This window comes from Empidonax traillii, unplaced genomic scaffold, assembly GCF_003031625.1.
Source record: "Empidonax traillii isolate 1590-97213 ecotype Southwest subspecies unplaced genomic scaffold, ASM303162v1 scaffold701:size746704, whole genome shotgun sequence".
NCBI classification, from domain to species: Eukaryota; Metazoa; Chordata; class Aves; order Passeriformes; family Tyrannidae; genus Empidonax; species Empidonax traillii.
The window spans coordinates 472,245-493,243 of NW_020955894.1; the positions used below are offsets into that span (position 1 = coordinate 472,245).

Here is a 20,999-nt window from a genome sequence, read left to right on the forward strand (position 1 = left end):
AAAAAAAAAAAAACAAAAAAAAAAAAAAAAAAAAAAAAAAAAAAAAAAAAAAAAAAAAAAAAAAAAAAAAAAAAGGGAGTGTGAAAAGCACAATGCACAAGGAGATATAAAGAAAGGGGAAATAAAAAATCACTATGGATAGAAGAAGGATGATCTGATCTCTGTATCTATGAGATACAATGCTTAAATTGCAGCAAGAAAACCTGTCAGGAGTGAGTTAGATACTGTACATGTGGATGTGGGGCGAGAGAGTGGACCTGTGGCCCCATCCTGTTTTATTTTCTATGATTATCTGTGTTCCTCAGCACTCATAAGTCAAGACACCCTCCTAATGCTTAGTGTATAAATCCATCCAAAATAGGATTTGGTTCCCATTTCGCTCAAGCTAGAGAGTTTCCTCAGAAAACAATAATGTCTCTGCTTTAGCCTGGGGTCCTAAACATCTGGACAAATAAGAGTGACAAATAACCACAACTAAACAACCAAAAAGAGAGAATTCTACAAAAAGAGAGTCAGTATTAAAATCCATTAGGCAGAGAAGCACAGGCTCTATTAAATTTATTGCTTAGTTTCAGGACTTGGGAAGAGTCTCATTTCCTGTACCTCTTGAGTATTTACCATGTCCCCTATGAGATAAGTCTCCCACAGTCATTTTAATGTCATGTTCTAAGCACTTCAGTGCTGTAAATCATCGATTTTTATCTCCTTCTCCCAATCAATGCAAAGATATTTATGCTGAACACACAAAAGCACTTGACACTATAGAGAAACCAATTACACCCTGCGAGACGTTTGCTTTTGGTCGTTGACATCATGGAATTATCCATTACACTTTGCACATGCCTGCCACTTACAGGAAAGCAGTGTGACCTTGCCTGCCTGAAGTTTGCATCTCTGCATCCTGGCAAAGCACCGTGGTGGGAGTTTGCAGCAGAGACACCCATCCCTTGGCTGGGGACGGGACCTGACCTGCAAAATTGTGAAAGCTGGGAGAAATCACGAAAGGAGAAGCAGCTCTCGTGCCAGTCCTGCTTCTGTGCTCCTGCCAGACACTGCTTGCTGCCACAGACAAGGTGCTGGATAGACAGATCTTGCTTTCTAACCACTGCAGTCATGCTTCCCCTTGGAGCCCCAGGGACAGACTGGAAAACTTTATTATCTCTCTGTGTCTGCCAAAGCTTCAAGGATGGGTCCTACATCCACCTTCTGCCAGCGTGCCAGGTTGGTCCTTCTGCCTCTTCCCACTCCCACAGTCCAGGCTAGCAATGACTACATTAAACTGCAGGGCAGGCACACACTGAACTACCTGCAAGCTCTTGTTATAGCAATTGTCTAGACCACACCACGATCCCCTGTGGCTCCCATACTCCATGCTCCTGGCAGACAGGTTCAGGGGATGAGCCAGGAACCAGCCCTTTCTTGGCAAAAAACTTGGCAAAACTGCAACAGACTTGTCAAGCCTCCGAATGATTTACGTTCCTGACGCCCACCAGTCCCTGTCTTGCACTTTCTACTTGTAGCAACAGCAATTCACACCGTCCCAGTAGAGCACAGAGGAGTCTGTGCTCCCTGAAGAAGGACCCACCACCAAATGACCTCCCAGGAGGTGCAGTCTTCCCAGCCTCAGCATCATCAGCATCACATTCTTTCTAGCTGGTGACACTACAGCTCAGCAGTGAAAAGGAGTTTTCCTGCCACGTTCTGACTGGCATATGGATGTGCTTGTCTGCCACATGACTTGATGCTTGCTCCCTCACAAATAGGAGAGAAAAGAGTTTCACTCAGGACTAAAATAGGCAGCATTATTTGAGGAACAAGTGTGTTGAAGAAAACCACACAGGAAACTGCTGCACCTTCCCTAGCACTGCTGTCAGCTTTGCCTTTCCATTTCAGGTGTTTGTCCAGATTTTATCTGAAGCTGACACATCCCTGTAGCCCCAGCAGCTGAGGAGCAGCCCTCACAACTAGCTCAAGGGAACTGCATTTCATTTTAAAACCTTGGTAAGGTCTTGCAGTGTAGAACCTAATTCCAGTGAAGTCGGGGAGCTGTGATAGTTACATCAGACCCAGCCTGCAAGCCATGAGCACACCTTTAATAAGAGTATACAAAGGGAGAGAATATTAAATTTCAAATGGTCATCATTCTCTCTGCTGGTTGCAAGAGCAAGAATTACAAAAGAAGTGACACCAGCAAAAGCTTTAGGGCCCAGAGTCATCATCTTTGATTCTCTAAGTTCCCAACTGACCCAGCTGAGTGAAGCAGAACTATCTCTCATTAGTAGAACAATTAACTTTTTTGTGTGCCCAGACACTACTTATACTGAATCTATTTTCACATTCTGAACTTTTCCTTAGAGGGTGTTGGGGTTTGTATTCTTGTTGTAAAACAGGTAAAATTCAGCAAAGTTCACTGCAGGTCATCCCTTTTAACAGGAGGACAAACTACATGGGTAAAAAGGGGAAATGAAAAACATCACCGTGTTTAAAAACTGACAACCATGACTCTCAAATTTTGGGAAAAAAATCCCCCCCCTCTATCACTAGTCCACTTCTGAACACCTGGAGCATCAGGCAGTCAAAGGAACTGTGTGAGAACACCAAACAGGGTCTACAGAAAAGAGGTTCCTTATTTTAAAGAAGCTGTCAGAACGTGCACACAAAAGAAATGCTAAAGACAAGAACTTGCAGTATATCAGTTCAATGACATTAAGCCCTTTGGCTATCTCTCTTCTTCAAAAATCAAAGCAGCCTTAAGTAATAACAGTATGAAATTAAGCTGATTTCATACTCTTTAATCTAAATCAAGTAAGACAGCACACATGGCTCATTTTTAAACCATATAGGAAATAAAAAGGCTCATTCGGAAGCCGACTGTGTAGACAGGGATTTGGCTTCATTCTGTTAATCCACTTTACAGCAATACCTTATTTAATTAGGAAACACATAGGGAAATTAATTGGTACAAACATAAATTAACAGTAATCTCTACTACAGTAATACCTATGCAACGTTCATCAGACAGCAGTCGATCTGATCCACAAAGTCTGGTGCCAATTGGTCTCCTACTTGACAATACTACATTTTGGTGTCTGAAAACCAGGGTGGTCTGACAGGTGGTTTGTTCAATTCACCTGGACAAACAGCCCTGAAAATGCTCCACACCTCCTGGGGGGGAGTTGAATCAATCCAAATGCTGCACACCTGCTCTTCACAGCAGGAGCTGAGGGCCCAAGACACATCATCACACAGTGGCTGGAGCCAAGGCTTCTGCTCCAGCTACTCTCTGTTGACACTGCATGGTCCTTTGAAGGACAGAGGAGCAGGAGAGCCCCCTCAAACAGTCTGTGATCCCTCCACTACAACAGCCCCCTTTTGCAACAAGATGCTTCCAATCTTAAGTCACTTGTAGCTTCCAGAAACTGGAGAGATAGCAAGTGGGTATTGCTGCAACAAGAGAAATAAGCCATGGCAGAAGTGTGGCATTTATAGGCTCAAATACTTTTTATTTTCTTAAAGGCAGAACTGAAGAAATAAAGAAAGCAGATAGAATTGAGGGGGAAAACACTGCTTTATTTTTAAAAAAAATAGTATTATGGAAGTATGTGTAAGTAATTTCCCTTCTGTCAGGTTGAAATGAGAGCATGTTGCATCTTATTTTTCCACCTCAGTTACGTAAAGTGCTGTCTCTGTTATGCCCAGCTCTCCTTTCCTATCATCATCCCTAATTTGCACAGCTGAACAAGATGTACTCTACTTAGAAAACAAACAAATATGTATTTCAAAAGTATGAGTTGTTAAATGCTGTGCCCACATACAGAATTTTGCATGCACCCAGAGCAACTATTTGGGGTAATCTTCTCTTTCCTGCTGCTAAAGGCAGTCAATTTTAATTTGGAAGAAGCATTGCTACGGTGAAAGTTAATAGAAATCTATCATGCACTGACTTGCAGAGGGATGTTGGTAGCACAGTCCTTGCTCAAGCACCTCTCTGTTGGATTTCAGCACTGATTCCTCAGTGCCCATCACTGAAGGTGATGTGAATGAAGGCAACGGGAACGACCTCCTGACTGTGCACTCCCCCACTCTGTGCACCTTCCTCTGGAAGGACAGCGAAGACAAAGCCACAGCTGATGGCTGCAAACAGCAGATGTTACTTTATGTGCCTGTTGTTTGCTTCAGAGCTGTCAGGGGAAGAGGGTCGTGCAAGCCAAACATCCCCTTCAGAACACCCTTGGAGATAAGGGAGTGCAAGTGTGCACAAATGCACAGGCACGTGCACCTTTCCAAAGAGAAGTGGAGGTATCTGAGTGCAATTCCTCAGCTTCACTCACGGCAAGCAAGTGCTCAGAGGACTACAGGCTCTGCAGATCTGGGCTTTGGTTCACTTTACAGGGATGTGTAAGGTCACGCACCGAAGACTTGAACTCTCTCACAAAGCAAAAACCCACACCAAGCGCTCATTAGACAATCAGCCAGCTGCACATAAGGTGTTTATTGGGTAGCAAGGAGCTACCGACCCCTTCTGACAGCACAGGCAGCCTCCAGGTTGTGGCTCGACATCCTGAAGAGCAGGTTGACACACTGAATCACCACCCTGTCATTCTGAATGCAGCCCTGCAACATTATCAGTAGACGTGTGTGCATGGCACATCTGAGCTCCCACCTAAAATTAATTCAAAACCTTCCAGCACAGGGAACTTTTGCTTCAAGCTGTGCTCTGCTGACACAATGATTTATCGATTTATCTCTCTACAAGGGAAACAGGAGCACCTCCAGTCAGAGGATATGTTACATTATAAGAGTATCCCGGAGGAGGGGGAAAACGATGTGAAAACGAGGAGTTCTTTTGTGGACTCTGCTAGATGTACAGGAAGGATGAGTTTTTTCGGGTTTTTTTTTTGTTTCCTTAAATCATACACAAATATTGAGGAAGTTTTTTCGAGATATTAAGACCTTTTCGACACAAGTACAGCCAGTCTAATGCCCAAAGCTCCTCCGAAAAGAAGGCCAAGTTTTTCTTGTACAAAGAGTTTTCATCAATCAAAACTTCCTGTGAAATAACAGAAAACTTCCACTTAATTCTTTATTATTTTTAACTATTTTAAGCAATCATCCTGCAGAGTAAGATCTCTGTGAAAGAACCCGGAAGGCATTCCCATCACAGGGAGCTGCACTGCCCTCTAGAGCCTCTCTCACTTTCTCATTCCAGCATCTAGACACAAATTCTTACAAAATTTGCCATAAAGACACCACAAAGTGGAGTGCTATCTACCAGATATGATGCACAGCCAATAATTAAGACAAGAATTCAAATTCAGACTCTTCAAGTGGTTACTGTGTGACTTTGACGGTATCTCACCTGACCACACCATTATTTATAAAGGCACATCTATGAAATAAGGTGTATTGCATTTTAGGAAAGACTTTCAACATCAGTGTCTCTATCTTCTATAGAAATAAAGCTGCTAGCAAAGAGAAAAATAAATATTATACTTTTCTCTTACTTGCTCCTTTCCTAAAAGCCATTATTCCTGCAACTCAGACCACAGGATGAAGAATCTACCCGGCTCCTTTCAAGACGGAAAATCGCTGCACTTGGATTCAAACTTCATGTAGTGCTAGAGAAAGATGGATATTGCTCCTATGAGTGCTTTGCTTGGATTTTAAATTGGTTTTAGTTCCTTTCTCTCAAGTTCATAATGAAAGATCCTCCAGCACAGCTCACTACCATACATACATATCCACCTTCATGTGGCTAACCAGTATCATTCTTCCACAGGGACAGGACAGAACACACCTTAGCCCTGAAATACCAAAACTACAGTAAGTGTCTTCCATCAGTGTCTTGTTCCAACAACCACGTGGACACATTTGCATCACCCTTGTAGCAGGGGGTGGGCTGATACACTTCATCCCTGTGCACTGGGACTGGTGTAACATCCTCTACACATCACCCCAGACCTCTTGCTTCATCCCTGTTAGTTATGCACCCGAGCAGACCATGTACTGTGCCAACAGGTGGTATCTACCTCACTGTTTTGAAATAGGCAGTTTTGCTCACAAAAAGGGGATGAAGTAAGGACAGAACCTGTTTTGTTTGATTTGTCACTGCCCACATCAAACTGCTGTGGGAGATGATTCATTTCAAATACGTAACAGATCCGTGCCTGGAGTTGCTCACACACAAAGTACCCTTGGAAGAACACAGAGACGTGGCTGAGCCAGCCTCCTGCTGTCCATTAGCAGCTGGCCCGCTGACCCACTCAGCATCACAGAAGCAATAGTGAGATCAGGTCTGGAGAAAAAAGGTCTCAGCTTCGTGATCCACATGGGGAAAGCAGAGCAGGAATAAGGAGCTCTGGGGAAAAAGAAATAAAAGAATGGTTGCTAAAAGACATGCTGAGAATTACAAAACCAGGGCTGTCAGGACCCTCTCAAAGAGCTCTGAATTTATTATTCAGTCTTACACAGCCATGGGAAATGAGGCGTCTCTGCCCAGACCAACTGCTGGATGACAGTGGGAACACCAAGAACTGCACTTTGTGCTTCCCACTTCTAGTCACAGAAGATAAGGGAGCAGAATATGGCTCTTAAGAGTTTTTCTGGCTGCATGCCAGTGTCTGGAAGAGAACTGAGGTCTCAAAGAGACATCATGATCCCTTAGACTCCAGCAAATATCATTAGCGAGTCAAGAAGTTGGGATTTTAAGGCTATTCTCTGAAGTTTGTCTATTTTCCCAAGCTCCACATCATCTCTGCTGTACTCTATCCCCCAAGGTTTGAGTTTGCATGGAGATTACAGCACATTAAATTCACTCCATAGCTTAACTAAAGAACCTTTTGTGACAACTGGGCCTGCTCAGAGGGTCTTATATCACCTTTTCTATTAAAGTCAGAAAATCAGACTTGTCTGCTAAAAGGCACATTATTCTGGATGTTACAAACACAACACTGAAGTCTTTAGCTTAGCAAGGCTCAGTGTAACCAAGTCTCTGTTCCATCTCATGACACGACACAGGGATTTCCCAAAGGCAAACTTACTCTACAATTTACTCTCTGCCTCTCTCCTTCAGACTGGGTCCCCGTGGCTGCAGTCTCTTCCTTTGGATTTGAACGTGGCATGTTCATCTGGAAGCAGGAAGGAGTTTACAGTTTAGTAATGATGACAAACACCTCGCTGTCAGGAACAAGACCTGAGTGCATGAACATGTCCTGGTGTTCTAAATGTTTCCCAGTCCTTCTGACAGTGTTATGTTCTTTTGGCTTGTCCACATCTTCACCCCCACTCTCTCTTTCCTGCAACTCTGTCTCCAGAGATGTCTGGATACGTTGAGTTTTGTATCTCCAGCAGCAGCTCCTTGGAACTACAGGCACTCAGCTGGCACATGTCACAGCAAGGGTGAACCTCAGCTCAAAGCGGAGACACTGAAACCCAGTCTCCTGCAGGTAGGTGGGCACTGGGCATCCCAGCTCCCATCACAGCCAGTTGATTGACACTCAGCACAGCCAGGGAGCTCAGAGAGACACTCACCTGAGCACTCACTGTGAGTCTACTTCAGAGCTGGATCACTCCCCAAGTTGGACTCGATGATCTTAAAGCTCTTCTCCAACCTAAAATTGTTTCTATTCCTACCTAATTTATTCCATTATAAAATACTTATTTATAGCAAAATAAAGTGCAAGTTTTATGCCTGCATACGTCTTGAGTATAGATTCTCTGTTTGTGTTGTTCTAAAATCATGGGGGATTTTTGTTTTCTGCTTTTGGTCTGTTGGGTTTCTTTTTGTTTTGTTGTTTGTTTTTCTTTTAACAAAGGGTTGTGTTTCCTACACTAATTCAGTAGTGTCCCCTAATGTTTCATTATTCCTTGGACAATGTTTTTGGGAAATACTGAGCAAAATGCAAACACTGAGATACTGTTACCTCTATCCAAGATGAAGTTGGAAAGCTTTAAGTTGGCCAAATGTACATCACGTTGAATCACACTCAATTAACCTAATCAAGCATTCCTCTAATCAAAACATACGTTTATGAGCTGGCAGTTTCTGACTCAACCACAATTCATTCAATCTTCAGGAAAAAAATCATTAGAAAAACCATCTGTTCTCTTTAAATAGACAAGCTATTTTTACGTTCATGATGAGCTCAAATAACTATAAAACAAGTGGGGAGGGTATTAAAAGAAAAATAAAGGGAGAGGGTGAGACAACTGCTACCTTGTGATTATCATGGTACAAACATGTTGCAAGCTATGTGAAGTTTAGGCCTTAAACTCCTTGCCCTGTGATGCATCGTGTAACCCATTGACACCTGATAAGTCAAAGTTACACAATAAATGCTACAGAGAGGCCCTGGGGTGAGATTTGGTGAATCAGTATTTACATACTAGAATTGAAAACCAACAGAATCCCAAAGTTAAAGTTCTCAGAAAAGGGTTGATTCTCAAAGGAAATCAGTGTCAAAGTCCCACCCACCTGCTATTTTTAGGTGCCAAATCAAGACAGCAGTCCTCAAAATCATCAGTGAGTTGACACCTAATCCTAGGGGATCTGACATTTTTAGCATTAAAATTCCCCGGGCACCCACCTGCTCACAGAAACCATGACAGGGTTAACCAAAACAGCAGAACTCTTTCATACCTAATCCTTCCCATAACCCACAGCACAGAAACTTCTGCCTACGTTTCCTGATGAGCTCATCTAACACCAAAGAGATGAAGCACCCCATAAGATCAAGTGGGCAGCACCTTTCCTCCAGCAGTTAAGTGGCTACAAGAGGGACAGTCCTAGTGGAAGTCTTGGCTTTTCCTAGAAGGATCTGAAACCCAGCATCCACACTGCTCTGGCCTGTGGAGTCATCCTGAGGAACTAACTCTCAGTGTACCCTGCTGAAGCTGATCCAGTGAAATGATCAGTGGACCAAAGAGAGACACCAAAGGAACACAAGTCCATTGTGAACTCCATGGTGCACTAATGAGAGAGTTTCCTAACACAAGGCAATCTTAACTTCTTGCTCAGGCTCCAGTGGTTGCTGATGCTAAACACACTGAGAACACGGGCAGCAGTTCAGGAACCTGAAGGCTCCTCTTTCCAGTGTCAGAAAGGAGCACATCTCCACTCTATGCTACGCCACTCAGAGCAATCCCCACAGGCTGCTGACTGCAGGGCTTCCCATGCAGACACCTGGCTGATCTGTGTGACTCTTCTATTTATTATCTGACATCAGATCATCATGGATCTTGCTGCAGTGCCTAGGAAGGAAACATTCCTTCAGCGTCTCCAACTCTTGAGCAAGTATGCCAAGCCCAGCTCCCAGTTTTCCGTTACCTCAGATCTGGAACTGTCTAGTGATGGATTTAATGCTCCAAAAGAACTCAAGAACTTCCAGACTGTCTATAGTTAATCTGCTGGTTTCAGCAAGGAACACTCTGTTCAGTGACTCCCAGCAGGCAAGAGCTGCTGAGCAACACCAATGAGAAAGTGCTCCTGAAGGATGTAATTTGTGATAGGACAAGAGGTAGTGGTGTTAAACTGTGAGTAGGTTTATATTAGATATTAAGAAGAAATTCTTTATTGTTAGGGTGGTGAGGCACTGGAATAAGTTGCCCAGAGAAGCTGTGGATACCCCATCCCTGGAAGTGTTAGATGGGGCTCTGAGCAACCTGGTCTAGTGGAAGGTGTCCCTGCACATGGCAAGAGAGTTGGAACAAGATGATCTTCAAAGTCTCTTCCAGCCCAAACCATTCTGTGATTCAGACACACCTAAACCAATTCTCAGAGTGGCAGGGAACAACATATTTCCTGCCTCCTTTGCCCCTTCTGACTGCCACAGCACGGAATACATAACAGCATGCCCCAGTGACGAAGAGGAAACCCATGAGCAGCACAAAACCAGGACACACTGAGTTGTACCAGCATGGCCAGTACAATCATCAGTTTGAGGACTCCTCTTTCAGGGTAGCACTTTCCATTTGTCTTCACTAAATTTCAACTCTTTGGTCATTTTGCCATTTTGGACAGACCAGAATGTGGCCAGTTACAGGGTTCCTGGGTAATGGAGAAGGTGGGAGGTTGCCGGTATTTGGGTTAAAATTAGGAGATCATCAGATACAGTCAAGACTGTAACTGAGACACTTCCCACCCATGAAGTGCCCCTTACTAAGGCTCTCCATGACATTAGGTGCATGTCATATGGCTCAGTTGCATGACAACACTGGCACACGGCTCTTGGAACCAGGCAGGTTGACCACCTTGATGCACAGCATCATGAATAGCATAGACTGCAGGCTATCAGATCCCTCACTGTGGACTGCCTTAAAAAGCATGGCAGAACTTCCCAACACAAATTATGGTAATAGAAATACACCTTAAGTTGTTTACAGGATGATTTTTGACTTCAGCATGAAATGCACTCTGCTTCTATTGAAAAGCCTGTCGTACATCATATGCAACCATACAAAATCCAAGCTGAGGAGGGGAACAGTTGCCAGTGCTAAATGCAATGCAGGTAGCGAATCAAGTAATTCAGACTGCAGAACAAACCCCAAAGCACTGCTGCGAAATGCTGTGAGCATTTGTACATCTCATCTACTACAGCTCCAGGGAAACCTTAGCAAAGCATCTACTTTGAAATATAGCACCGGAACCCCCTGGACTAATTCCTCAGCTGTATCCTTCCCAAGAGGACTGATGGATAGAATTGAGTGCCAATGCTACCAAAATTCCAAAGTCATTTTTGCAACTGGAAAATAAAATAACGTGTAACTATACACATGCTTCATGGAGCACGCCTGGTTTTTTAAGACTTCAAACACAACTACCACAATTTCACCAACTAAAATCTATACCTTCATCAAACAATAGTAGGTATTTTACCTAAATGAATAGATCTGAAGTAAATTACGAGGTGAGAATCTCAGCAGCTATAACAAATAACCATTTAGTCCTTGTGGCAACAAAAAAAGAGCCTTCTTTCCTTTCATATGTTCCTCTGAAAAGAATCTCAGAAGATTTCAAGTGCTGCTGAACAAGAAAAAGGATAAAAACTTCCCACACATGGTGATTGTGTTGTTCTTCAGGGTTGACTCAAACTTTCTTAAGCACAAAGCATAACCATGGCATGTTATGCAAAACAGATTTCAGACAACAAAGCTTCTTAAGTGTTTTCAACAAATGTTGTTGATGAAAAATGTTGGTTCCAAAGAGCCACTGGGAAACGAGAAGAAATACCCACTCTAAAACAGACAATGTTTCATGACCGCCTGCCATTGTCTGATAAATACATTATAAATCCTTTCTTGCAGACAACGATCTCAAGATCCCAATAATTACCTTTAAACAGTGACCCAAATGCTTACCTTCTGATAAAACCCACATTGCCAGCAGGAATCAGCACTGTGTAGGTGCCTTCTATCTGCAGAAAACCTCTCCCCACACTTGAAGAATTAATGCTTAGGAAAAGAGAAATTACCACACCAAAGAACAATAAATTCTTTTAGAAAGCTCTCTTCTTTCAATTGCAGCAAGGTATTACAGAGGGCTGAATAGATCTGTGCTAAAATTACTGGGTTTTGGTTCAATCACTGAACGTTTTTGTTTCCACTGTGCAAGCACTTGGTTCTCAGGATGATGCAATGGGAAACATCCGGGAGAATTTTCTTAAAATTTATATACATTATCTGGATATGCTCTCTAGACACTTCTGAGATGTAAATCACATTCTGATTTTCCACATTTTTGTAAGAAGTGCTTAACTGTTTCAAAACTCCAGTTTTGGCCAAAATAACTGGTTTTGGCATCTGCAAACCTGTATTTTTAAAGGATGACAGTGGTCTTAAAATCTGTCTGCCAGCTCTAGGAATAAGCACTATCTGCAAGTTCCCAAATGCTTTCAAACCCTATCAAAGTCAATGAAGGCTAATTAAGACTGGCCCCTCCCTCCTTGGAGGCACCCAGTGTCTTGTACATTTGAGTCACAAAAGCTTAATAAAAATAATAATATAGCTAATAATAATATCAAGCTTAAAAATACCACATTTCATTACAGAACACCACAAAAACAGCACGGGGGAACAGGCAGGGGAAGCAAAATGCCAGTTTCAAAGTCAGCACCAGAGCAAGGAGTGGTCTAGTGGAAGATGTCCCTGCCCAAGGTAGAAGAGTTGGAATTAGATGATCTTTAAGGCCCCCTCTAATCCAAACAATTTTGTCATTCTATAATGATATCTATAATGATATACTGATATCCAACAAAGCCCCAGCCCTAAAGGCCTCCTGCGAGGGGCCAAGAGAAACATAAAAGGTACTTGTGAAACAGTGGGGTCAGAATGGTGTAAGATACCTTAAGAAAGAAAGTAAACCAGCCTCATTCCATCTTTGCTCTTCTCCAATGCTGCTTGGAGACCCTGCCCTCCTCTCATGAGGAGCTTTCACCAGGAAGCATCATACAGGTTATTCCAAGCCAGAAATCAGGACTGTGTTAAGGAAGAGATGCCACCCAGCTGCTCTGCACAGGCATTCAGGGCAGCTGTGATCTCACAAGAAGAAGGAACAAGGGTAATTTTGTGGGTTTATATGGAGAGTGGGCTCTGTGATACCCTTCCAAAACCCTTTCTTTGTCCAACACTGTCTACGTCCTCCTCCACCTGGTCCTGGTACAATCATACACTTCAGTCTTGAAGTCATATCTCCTCTTGGCTTCCCATTCTCCTCTATGCCCTCCCCATCTCCCTAAGCTTCCCTGGAGACCTATTCTTTCTTTTCTGCCTTCTTTCCCATCTCAGTCTCAATTTTTTGTTCAGGATCCACAGTTTTGCCTCCAGTCCAGGCTTATCTTTCTGTCCACACCAGATTACGGCACCCCTTTCCAGTTGTTATTGTTGTTCTTCTTATGAATCAGCTGAAACTTCAGCATGGCTAAAAGCACAGCTCCTAATTTTGTTTGGCCCCAAAATGAGGACATAACCTTGTCTCAGAGCCTGCTCTGAGATTGAGGAATCATCCCAGTTTTTTTACAATATCTGCATGGTTATGCAGTTTGCCATCTACCATTACTCTTTCAACTCCCCTCCTAGTCCTTTCCCTCTTGACTCCTGTGAGCTGCTTTTCTAGAGACTTCACAAATGGCATTTTGTCTTTCTCATACCCACTGAGAATGCTGCCACAAAGGTCACTTTTCATTTCTTTAACCAAGTTCTGCAGCCACTGACAGACAATGTTGCTATTGGCAATTTTAACCAGCTGTTTACCCACTCATTTAACCCTCCAACAGAAAACCAATCTATCTTACACGTAAGAAAGGAAGATATCCAAGAAGTCCACTCCAGACAACACAGAGAACACAGTATATCCACGACTAATTAAAACATGTCTAATTTGATTTGTTTACAGCCACCATCATAGGCCAGGTATACACACATCAGATATATGGTTGGTAACTGTATTCTCCTCTGGTTGGGAATTCACCTCCCAAAACTACATGAAGAGCAGTCTGTGCAAAGTCTGAGTGCCTAAGCAGCAACCAGCTGCAACAGTTTGTAGTTAGTGGCTTCCCAGCTTCGAGACAGATTAGACTCAAGCCCTTGCTGAATAATTGATCAAACTTTGTCAGTGCACAACCAGAGCCATCGACAACAGATCATGCAAATGGGACGTGAACAAAAGGTCTCCTTAATGACTACTCAACCCCTCCAGTCATGACCTCCACCTATCTGAGGCACATAAGGGGATGCTTTTCAAAATAAAGCCTCCCCGATGTTTTAGATAATCTCCCCTGATAATTATGACTACTCCAATTTACATAAGAGTCGTCTGTACAGCTGAACAGCACCGTGGAAGGACTTAACCAGGCCAGATGGAACACACTTGTTTCCCACGTGCGCAGGAACTAAAAGAACACTCCAAGAAGGCAATAAACATTTCACACTCCTGCAGATGGGTCTCTCAGGAAGTGCTGGCATCATTACTTAGTGCAGAGGCAAGCCACAGAGCTGCATTTCACAAACCCTGACACAGCTCACAGTGCTCTCGCTGCCGCAGCACTTCCAGCACGGGGCCAGCGCATCCACAAGCCCCACCACCACACTCACAATACTTCCTCCATAATTGCCTCTCTGCACTGAACAGCACCCACCTCATGGTGAGCTAAGCATATTAAACCAGTGCTACAGCTATCAACAGCAAGGCTCTGGGGACAGATTTGATTTAAGGTGACCTGCAAGCCCAAAAATGCTTGGTTTGGTACTTCACTTTTGTCTTCAAACTTCTATTCTTAAAAGCCATGGGGCCCTTTGGCATTTTTTTTTCTCAAAGAAGGAATGCTGCCTGCACCTCTGCAACTGCATCCCAGTCCTGCAGTGAAGCACTCTCCATCCTCTCCTCCGAGGCATATGAAGTTGCCTGTCTTTGCAAAAAACAAACTCTCCTCAGAGGCAGCGTCCCAGGAGAATACTCCTCACTTGAATCAAAACAGGAAGGAAACAGATTTAAAATGTTCTCCAATTTACTTTGAGGTCTGACTGTGTATCTGAATGTTTTCTCATGGGGGCAGGTGCACAAGCACAAGCTCTTAAGAGAAGTCCCAGTGTTTCACATATTTGGAAAGGAACATACAATTACAATCAATATTTTCCACAAAGCAGGTTTTTGTTTTTGTTTCTTTTTTTTAAGATTTGCTTTCAACACAGCCAGATGTGATGCAGGTCTATTATTAGCAAGAATTTGAGCAATGTTACATCAAAATGAAACAAGAGAGAAAAACCAAAACCAAGATACAATGACATGAATTTTCAAATGAAAGCCAATATATTTCCAGTATTTACAAACTGCTTAGAACAGTCACATGTATGTCTCCTCTTTTAAATATATTCTCTTGGGACGTTTTTTATTTTAAAATGTACAGAGGGGTCTTAATACTATGAGGATACCATAGAATCATAAAATCATTTAAATTGGAAAAGACCTCTGACATCATCAAGCCCAACCACCACTGCCAAGCCCACCACTAAGCCATGTCCCCAAGTGCCACATCTACATCTTATAAATCCCTTCAGGGATGGTGACTCCACCACTGCCCCAGGTAGCATATTCCAGGGCTTGACAACCCTTTATCGGAAGAAATTTTTCCTAATATCCAATCTAAACTTTTCCTAATATCCAATCTAAACCTCTTGTGACACAACTTGACACTTCCTCTTCTTCTCACTCGTTACCTAGGAGAAGAGACTGACCTCCACCTGGCTACAGCCTCATGTCAGGGAGTTGTAGAGAGTGAGAAGGGTCCCTTGAGCCTCCTTTTCTCCAGGCTGAGCCCCTCCCAGCTCCCTCAGCTGCTCCTCATCAGACTTGGTGCTCCACACCCTTTCCCAGCTCCATTCCCTTCTCTGGACACGCTCCAGCCCCTCAATATCTTACTTGTCATGAGAGGCCCAGAATTGAACCCAGGATTCAAAGTTAGGTCTCACCAGTCACCAGTGCCAAAAATGGGGGGCCTGGTCACTGTCCTGGTCCTTGTGGCCACACTATTTTTGATACAGGCCGGGTTACTCTTGGCCTTCTTGGTCACCTGGGCACACTCTGGCTCGTATTCAGCTGCTGTTGATCAACACCCCCAAGTCCTTTTCTGCCAGGCACTTTTCAGCCACTCTGCCCCCAGCCTGTTGCTGCCAGTTGAAACTGTCAGTTCATGGCCTGAACAGGTGAACTCTTTGCTGGCCAAAAAACTCACTGGATGGCTGGGTCCAGGCAGTGGTGGTGAATGGTGCTGCATCCAGTCGGCAGCTGGTCACAAGTTGTGTCCCCCAGTGCTCAAGAGTGGGCCCAGTCCTGTTTAGTATCCTTATTGATCATCTGGATAAGGGGATCAAGTGCACCTTCAGTAAGTTGGTGATAACATCTAGTTGTGTGGGTGTGTTGATCTGCTGGGGGGCAGGAAGGCTCTGGAGAGGGATCTGGATGAGCGGGATCAATGGGTTGAGGCCAATTGTATGGGATTCAACAAGGCCATGTGCCAGATCCTGCACCTGAGTCACAGGATCTGAAACTCAAATAATTCCATGGCCTTCCCTGACACCAAGATCAGACTGACAGGCCTGTAGTTTCCCAGATACCCCTTCCAGCCCTTCTTGTAGATGGGCATCACATTTGCTGAATTCCAGTCACCTGGGACCTCCTGGGTTAGCCAGAACTGCTGGTGAATGATGGAAAGTGGCTTGGTGAGCATTTCCATCAGCTCCCTCATCACCCTTGATGTATCTCATCTGGCCCCATAGACCTGTGTGTGCTTTATTCTGCTCTCCATCCCTGTCATCCAGCTCAGGGGGATGTGTACCCTGAGAAAAACTTACTAAACACTGAAATAAAGATGGCTTTAAGTACCTCAGCCTTTTCTTCAATCTTTGTTACTATTTCCCCCCACACCCAAAGGATAGGGATTCGCCTTAGCCCTCCTTTTTTTGCTGGTGTATGTATAGAAACATTATTTATTGTCTTTTACAGCAGTAGCCAGATTAAGTTCTAGCTGGGTTTTGGCCCCTCTAATTTTCCCCTTGCATAACCTCAAAACATCCTTGTAGTCCTCTAGAGTTGCCCATCCCTTCTTCCGAAGGTGGCACACTCTCTTTTTATCCCAAAGTTCCAGCCAAAGCTCTCTGTTCAGCCAGGCCAGTCTTCTTCCCTTCTGGTTTGTCTCTCAACACATGGAGACAGCCTGCTCCTGGGTCTTTAATTAAAACCATTAGAAGTGTATTCAAACGATCCACAGTTCTCTTTAGCACTGATCTGAACTGTGTCCAAGCTATACTCATTTCCAATAGAGCTGAAGCCATAGTTACTGGAAACCAAACTTCCCTCACTTTATCCTTGAGCCAGTGGGAGCAATGAATTATTTAGCAATAAAAATGAGAGCAGACAGCTGTAACACACATCTCTGATCACCTCAAGTCATCACTGCCACCTCTTCTGGCAGCCCAGAATCACAGAGGAAGAGAGAGTGTCTGGCTTTTTTGCCCTTCTGTGAGGAACAGCTCTGACACAAGGACAGAAGATAACACTACCTGAGCTATCAGGATGCCCCCACTCCTCCCAGAATCCCCAGCCAAGAAAAACCCCCAGTTCTGCTGATGGTCCACTGCTCCATGGCAGTACAGAAAAGGTACTGAGGTGTATGTTGTATATAATGCTGAAAAGAACAATGCAGATTTTCTCACTTCAGTGAAAATCTTAGTTTGTATATCTGAGTGGACTTTATTAGAAGTACACCAAGTCCAAGGAATGCCACCTTACTCATTTTAACATTAGGCTTTCCTCCAGTCTTCTTTATTTCAGGTTATTATTTATCAATCAAAACATTCATTCATTTCCAAACAGATGAGGAATCAACTATTAAATGTGGATCCCTGCTTTGAGGATCTAACTCACGAAAGGAGAGGTTCTGCTAGGTAACAATGTACAATTATTCTGAACAAATCAGGTTAGTTCCTAATTCTCCTAAGGCCATCTTGAAGCACCAAACAATTCCACATTGTGGAGAATCCGTGACTCCATCCATCAGCCTGAGATGACCCTTCCTTGGGGATACAGCCTTGAAAGAAAATGATGAACAGTAAACACAAATGAACATCACTAAATGGTAAAAGGAAGAGAGAAACTGCACTCCCCATTAAGCCAAATAAAAAGCTCAAACCTAGAATTTCGTTCCTGAGAGCTTGTACAGTGCTATATGCATCTCTTAAAGACTCATGTGATTATTTTCCCTAAATCTGGCAAAAGATACAGCAAAATCAACATGGCAATCTCCAAGAAGCGTTGAAGTTGTCATTTTTATAGTAAATCAGGAGAAGACTCTCAGGACCTTGGCTGACAACAGCAATTCAGGTTTTAACTCGCTGGTGCTGTGATCTGAAATATTAAGGGAAATACCTGACCTCTGTGCAGCAGCACCACTGCCACATCCAAGAGCCAGGGTGGGTCAACAACACCATCAATCAAAACAACAATCAATCAAAAATCGGGATGCAATCATCCCTAAAATCATTTGTATTATAGCATGGTCAGGAACCCCAACAACTCCGAGGCTCCTAGACCCAGACAAGTCTCCCATGGTTACAAGAACACCTGTTCTCCATTGATATCTCAGAAGCAGGCTTTCCTATTCCTTCATTCTCCCTAAAATCCGTGTCCGCGTGCACCCACCCTTTCCGCGTGGAGCACACGAGCAACACACCCCGCCACCATCTCCTGGGTGACCCGCAGGCGGCGGGGCCAAGAGGGCACCGCCCGCCGCCTGCCCGGGGGAGGACAGGAACCCCCGAACCTCCTTTGGCCGCCGGAGGGTCCCCGCCGTTCCCAGGGGCCGGGCCGCTGGAGCGGGGCCCGGTTTCCCCCGCCGTCCCCCGCGGCGTTTAGCATCCCTCAGCACCCCTCTCCTCTCAGCACCCCTCTCCCCGCAGCATCCCTCTCCCTTCAGCATCCCTCTCCCTTCAGCACCCCGCCTCCTCCAGCATCCCTCTCCCCTCAGCATCCCTCTCCCCTCAGCATCCCTCTGCCCTCAGCATCCCCTCTCCCACCAGCATCCCTCTCCCCTCAGCATCCCGGTCCAGCGCGGGGCGCGGCCGGCGGCAGGTGCCCGAGCCCCCCTTCCCCCGCCCGGGGGATGCCGCCCCCGCCCCGCACTCACCGTCCGTGGCCATGGCCGCGGCCCGGCCTCCCTGTCTCGCTGCCCGGGGCGGTGGCGGAACGGGCGGGGGGGCGGCCCGGGCCCCGCCGGCAGCGCGGAGGGTGCGCGCCGGCCCCGCACGGCGCATCCCCGCCCGGCGCGGGCAGCGGGGGGAGCGGGCGCGGCCGCGGGGGTCCCGCGGGGCTGAGGGAGGGAGGGAGGGAGCGGCGCTGCTTCCTACCCCCCACACCCCAGGGTGTTTCTGCGACATTTCACACCTCCCCCCAAATCCGACCTGGGACGGGTAAGAGCTTCGCCACGCTCTTCCAAAATCTCTTTTCACGAGGCGCCGGGACCGCGCTGCCCTGTAGGCAGCAACCGCACCCTCGCTGGGATGGACACTGACAACTCTCACAGGACCTCACCCGCTCGGCGGGAAGCACGGAGCCCGTCTCTCAGATTTAATAGCCATTAAAGAGACATACAAAACTAATTTCTGAAGAAGTAAGTTTCTCCCCTCTTCCCCCGCCCCCCCTCCTCCCCCCCCAATAACCTTTAGCTGGGTTACGGACAGCCCTTACATCCTCCACTAACAGTTTGGTCTCTGTTACAGAAAGCTCAAGCTGTTGCAGGATAACGTTTCTTTGCATGTTTCCAGTGCAGTCAAACTACGGTGCAGCATTAAAGACTGACCCAAGGGCTACGAAGATGGTGAAGGGCCTTGAGGGGAACCCTCAAGGTGTGAGGTCACTTGGTCTGTTCAGCCTGAAGGAGACTGAGGGGAGATCTCATTGCACTTACAACTTTCTCATGAGGCGAAGAGGAGGAGAAGGCACTGATCTCTTCTCTGTGGTGCCCAGTGACAGGACCCAAGGGAATGGCCTGAAGTTGTGTCAGGGGAGGTTTAGGTTGGATATTAGAAAAGGGTTCTTCACCCAGAGGGTGGCTTTGTACTGGAACAGGCTCCCCAGGGAAGTGGCCACAGCACCGAGGCTGACAGAGCTGCAGGAGCATTTGAGCAATGCTCTCAGGCACATGGTGGGATTCTTGGGGTTGTCCTGTGCCAGGAGATGGACTTTGATGATCCTTGTGGGTCCCTTCCAACTCAGGATATTCTATGATTTCAAGTCCTAAGTGCAGGAGCAAGACAGAGCTTAACACATTTGTCAGCTTCTTGTAGCTCCTGAACTTCCTGCAGTCCCATTTCCAAGTGTTGGGCTGCAAACAGATGGAGGAGGGAAATATTCCATTACCTGGCTTAATCGGGTACCCAGATTTGAGAACAAATATGAAAAGAGGGTGACGAAGCCAAGCCCACATAGCAAGCTTTGTAAAATGTGAATGGGCAACTCCAGAAGTAGAATGAACTTCAAAATTAAACATTTCAGAAAAGAAGGGATAAAATATCAGTGTAATATGAAGAATTTGCTATGCATGTGTGCTGAGAATACAGACACTCTGCATAGGGTCCTGTTACATAGTACTGAAATAAACCTCAAGGTTTCCTTTAGGATCAACTCTGCCTCAGACAACCATGACCAATGTTTATCCCACATTGTTTTGAACTCCTAAAGTGATTTTGCTGTTTGTTATAAGGCCAAATTGTTTACTTGACTGTGAAATTCTCTTACTAAGTAAATTCATATTGGTGCAAATTGTATGTCTCTACCTCAGTGAACATGGAGAACAGTTAATTAATCACCATTTGCACAAACATATATAACAAAGCTCTAAAGACTGTTCTCAGGAAGACTGGTACGTTCACCCACAAACCCTTTATTTTTCAGACTGAACTCTCTTGCAGTTTGCTTTCCTTTTGTTGCCTTTTTTTTTTAGGATTCTCCAATTATTCTAGAGAATATAACATCAACACCGAGATATACACACCACAGACCTTCACTGTCTTCCATGGCATTTGGAATTTTTCACATCATCCCCATATTGCTGATCCACCTTCGGTTTGAGGGCTTGAAAAACATCCAGATTGAGCACAGCTGTTACAGGAGCATTCCCAAGCTGGTATTTGAATTAGATTTGCCCAAGTGTAGCCTTTTGTACTTTGACTTAACTCTACCTTGTTGATGTCTTAAATTATAAGAATAAAAATTATATTGTAAAATGCCTCCCACTTAAAACAGTTTCTTGGTGTTCAAGGAAAGACTGCAAGTGGCACTTAGGGCTCTGGTTTATTTGAGAAGGTGGTGATCAGTCAAAGGTTGCACTTGATGACCTCAGAGGTCTTTTTCAACCTAATTCATTCTGTAGTTCTGTAAACTGATGTCATCTGTAAGTGTTTTAGTTTTATTCTGCTTTTCATCACCCACATTATACTTGTAAACACTACACAGC

At 44.8% G+C, this 20,999-nt stretch overlaps 1 protein-coding gene across 1 annotated transcript in view; it reads right to left on the reverse strand.

The window, feature by feature from the left end:
* Positions 1-18,733, reverse strand: part of SYT16 (synaptotagmin 16) — a 108,884-nt gene extending 90,151 nt beyond the window's left edge. Inside the window, exon 1 of the mRNA XM_027900052.1 lies at positions 18,672-18,733. Within this exon, the coding sequence (XP_027755853.1) occupies positions 18,672-18,684 (13 nt within the window). The 5' untranslated portion in view covers positions 18,685-18,733. The remainder of the gene's footprint in view (positions 1-18,671) is intronic.
* Between the last annotated feature and the right edge of the window lie 2,266 nt (positions 18,734-20,999).